The following is a 4490-nucleotide window of genomic DNA, read 5'->3' as shown; positions in this document are numbered from 1 at the left end:
AAGACCCACCTTTGTCCCTTATATTAGAATGGGAAATAATAAGCATGCGCGCACTTGCAAAAGGACAAGGCTCCATAATGAAGAGAAGCGACATTCCGCGGCCAGATTTTATTCCCCATTTTTTCTGTATCTTAGAGACATGATAGCAATATAGCCGGTTATTAGGAGGAGAAATAGCTGCAATGGATTGCTATTATCTCCACATAAAATCTAAGTTTCTCATTATACGAATTGGATCCACAATCCTCATGTTCCGAAACGAAAGAACGAAAATGCTGTCATTAATTGGTAATGACATTCCTAGAGTGGCCTTCTGGAATTTTTATATGATACACAGCCTATGTAACCCTTGAAATACAAATCCCACCACAACTAGTAGTTTTAACTTAAAAATTTGACCGCCCATCTGAGTTTAGATGATGGACATGAAAGTACAGACAAATCGTGTAGTCGATTACATCCCCTCGTCCATCTTTGTCTCGTGCGGGAGGAAGAGAGTCGGAGGTGTCGCCATTGCATGGAGTGCACTGATTATTACAAAACAGGTGTAATATACCCGTCAAAAAGCCACTAGCTAAATTTATAAGAGCATGTGCTTATGTTGACATAGGATCATCTTCGATTTCACCCGTTCAACTTCTTCACAAGAACATGGGACAAAAGCGTCTCCAAGTTTTCATAAGAAGACCCACCAAGCTCAGTGGCTTCCTCGGCCTTCCTCTTCCACTCCACGGCCTTCTTCTTCATCGCCTTGCCCTTCTCTCCATCCATCAACTCCCTCACAAGCTTCTCGACCTCCTCTCTTCTCACACTGTTATCGATCTCCATCCCGATTCCCCATTCGTTCTTGCTATAAAAGCAGTTCGTCTGCTGCTCTGCAAAGAACGGGCAACACAGGACCGGCACTCCGCCGCAGATGCTCTCCAGCATCGAATTCCACCCGCAATGCGTCAAGAATCCCCCGACCGAAGGATGCCTCAACACTCGCTCTTGCGGGCACCAACCCGCCAACATTCCTCTGTCCTTCGTTTCCGCTAGGAACTCTGAGGGCAAAACCACCTTGTCACCAGCGACGAGGTCGGGCCTTATTATCCACAAAAAGGGTTTTTGGCTGTTAGCCAGTCCCCATGAAAACTCGATGAGTTGCTCCGACGTTACCACGGCAATGCTCCCAAAATTTATAAACAACACCGAATTCGGTTCTTTTGAATCCAGCCACCCCAAACAAGCGAAATCTTCTTTCCACAAATTTGAGCCTATGCGACACGAGTTGTCATCTTCGATTTTATTGAGAAGTAAGTGAATCGGACCAATTGTGTAAAGATTTAGAAATATGGAAGAGAAAGCCATTAGAACATCCTTTTCTAAGCAGTCGAACGTGTTGAGGATGACTGCTGAGGCTTTGTTTGTTCTTTCGATCTGTCGTATGGTGTAGTTGACCATGATGTCGTTACCATCTTTTGTCCTGATGAAGCTGGGAAGATCTCGCAGACGAATTTTTTTCATACCAGGAATCCAGTCTATGGTGGTGTCTAGGAATCCATTCGTTAGATAACTTGCATCTGCATCGAAACACATGGATATAACATCATATCAACAATGACAATATATTTAACAAATCAACTGAAAGAATTGTGTTTGAGACCCCAGTTATCACAACGACTTTCAAAATTTTAAAGGACACTCCAATCAATCAGCCGGGAATTTAGGATGATTCATATCATGCACATAGGGTGCTTTTAAACTTAATATAGAGTAAATAAAATCCTATACTTCCCTAACCTTTAAGGGGGAATAGCCCCTTTTCGCGGAGCATATGGTACTGAGTATACACCAAAGCCCCACAAGCACTGGGAGTCCAAAACAGCACACCAGGCACTCCAAGCTTCTCTGCAGCATCAAGTGCAAAGGACATGCCGCCGTCCGCTATCACACAGCTCACCTTCGGAACCTCAGTATCATCGACAGACTTATCATTGAGCCTCCCGAGGAGGTCCATGAAAGGAGCCAAGCAATTCTTGGAAGTGGACTCACAGAGAGAAGGGATGTGCTGAGTGACATCCTCATCGGAATCACTCTGTGGGAGGCCATCGGGGATGGTTTCGAAGCGAAACCTAGGCGAGCCATCGAGAGAGCTCAGGCCTCTGGACTTGAGCAAGCGCTTGTGGTTGTACTCGGTGTGCACGAACGTTATGTGAAAGCCTCGGTGGTGGAGGATCTTGGCGAGCTTCATGATAGGGTTTATGTGACCCTGTGCTGGGTAGGGAATGACCACTGCATGAGGCTTATCTCTTGCTTCAGAACTCATCTCCCTCCCTCCTTCCCTCCCTCTCTCTCTCTCTCTCTCTCCGTGAGAAGACAAGACAGGCTCTCCACAGAATTGCAGAAGATGGGGTTGATGGGTCAGTGGGCTTTCATTTCACGTGTATGTCGGTCTAAGCTCGTAAAACAAACCCGCGCCTTGATATATTCATGCTCCTGCAATAAGAGAACAAAAAAGCGTCGTCAAAAATGAACGCGGTAGATAGATCCACCGGCCATCCTTTCTCGTTTTTCATTCTTTGTGGTTCTCCTTGGCGTTCCAAATTCTGACCTTATACGGAGAACTATTTTCCTTGGTACGATGAACATACGGCTTTTGTGGCCAGAGAAACGACATCATGTGACTATGGTTTAATGTGCTTATGCAATTCTTCTGCTAGCTCCGGACTGCCAAGTAAGCGTGGTCTCCAACCACTCAGGAAGCGACACGTGGAGGTGTTTTGGGTGGGGGGGCGGCTCACAATCAAACGAATTTATGCACAAGAATAATTTCATTTCTCTCTCACTAGCCCGCACACACTAGCTCCTACTCTCTCTCGTGATCCGCACACAATTATTTATATTATATTCTCTTTCCTTCGTTCCCTCTCTTAGGAAGGAGAAAATATTGGGTGTTCCAGGCCTGGTGGTCCGGAACCAGCCAATATTTTCTCCATGTTTAGGGACCATACGCGCCTCCCCTAGTCTGGGAATAGGTCTAATCAATATTTAGGATGAGGGCTCGCTAGGCGCTCACCTAACCTTAAAAAAACATAGTACTTTGGACAAATGAAGCATCAGAAACGTGTTTGCACCGCCAATCTGGAAATCCTATCAAATTTACAATGTTTCCCATGGTCGTCGGCTAGTATGATGGTTCTTTGATTATCGAAACATTATGATGGTTCTTTTTACTTTCAAAACGCAATTGATTGGATCCAACCGAACAATTTTTAGATGATAGCATGACATGGATATGCATCAACATCGAAGAGGCCGGCAAATCATGTGCCACGCAAGGACGAAACAAAATACTTCGGCCAATGTCTGGAAATTATTGCATATCTAACTATTAAATAGCACTTCGAAGTTGGCGGGAATTCGACCAAAAAAAATTGTTATAGTACAAAAGAGTGTATAAAACAAGTAACTAAATATATTACAATTTGTATCCAATTAGATACGATACATAATTGATCTTTGAATGATACATTGGAATCTTCTTGCGTATCTTCCAACACTCCCCCTCAAGCTGGTGGCTTGTAGATATCCAAGACACCTAGCTTGCTTAGGAGATACGCGTGCTGACTTTGACACAAAGGTTTGGTGAAAATATCCGCCTGTTCTTCTGTTCGAATAGCACAAATATATGAGCTTCCCAACTAGTTTCGATAACTCATTGGATCTTTAAATCAGCCTTTTGAGAGACTCGGCATCATAATCTGCTGTGGTCAGCTTGATGTTCTGCTCAATGGAATTACAGCTGGCTTACATCCCGACAATCCTGATATGATTTCCAAGGCAAATTTCCTCCGGCTGAGGGATATTCCTTGGTCGATCGAGCAATTTCTATTCCAAGAAAATACTTTGGCAAACCTAGATTTTTATATGAAAAGTAGAATGCAGGAATTGCTTGAACTTTTTGATGGCTATCTCATCATTGCCCATAATCGGTATATAGATGACGTACCTTTAGTCCATGTGAAAACAGCATAATCAAATTTGCTCAGAAAACCAGCAGCTATCAAGGACTCAAAAATTTTGCATACCATTGTCTCGGATGCTTGCTTAAGTCCATATAGGGATTTGCGAAGACGACATACTTTATTCTCCCCCTGTCTCCGTAAACCCTGTGGAATGTTCATATAAATCTCTTCATCTAGATCTCCATGAAGAAAGGCATTGTGAACATCCATCTGATGTAGGGGCCGGTCTCAATAAGCTTGCTAAACATCTTTAGCCACGGGAGAGAAAGGTTTCATGATAATCAAACCCTTCTTTCTGTGTGAAACCTTTTGCTACCAACCTGGCTTTGTATCTTTCAACCGAACCATCAGCTCGATATTTGATCTTGTAAACCCATTTGCATCCGATTGGCTTACGATGCGGAGGTAAATTGACAAGTTCCCATGTTTGATTATCCATCGGTGCACACGCATGAAATCCACTAGGCATGCTCGCCTGACGTT

At 43.8% G+C, this 4490-nt stretch overlaps 1 protein-coding gene across 1 annotated transcript; it reads right to left on the bottom strand.

The window, feature by feature from the left end:
* Positions 1-361: 361 nt before the first annotated feature.
* Positions 362-2570, bottom strand: LOC104428558 (7-deoxyloganetin glucosyltransferase). The gene is made up of 2 exons (XM_010041527.3): positions 1783-2570; positions 362-1562 (listed from the first exon to the last, which is right to left on the bottom strand). Exons 1-2 carry the CDS (start codon positions 2306-2308, stop codon positions 625-627), a joined length of 1464 nt encoding a protein of 487 aa, XP_010039829.2. The 5' UTR covers positions 2309-2570; the 3' UTR covers positions 362-624.
* Between the last annotated feature and the right edge of the window lie 1920 nt (positions 2571-4490).

This window comes from Eucalyptus grandis, chromosome 9 (genome assembly GCF_016545825.1).
Source record: "Eucalyptus grandis isolate ANBG69807.140 chromosome 9, ASM1654582v1, whole genome shotgun sequence".
Classification (NCBI taxonomy): Eukaryota; Viridiplantae; Streptophyta; class Magnoliopsida; order Myrtales; family Myrtaceae; genus Eucalyptus; species Eucalyptus grandis.
This window is presented reverse-complemented; position numbering and strand designations above follow the sequence as displayed.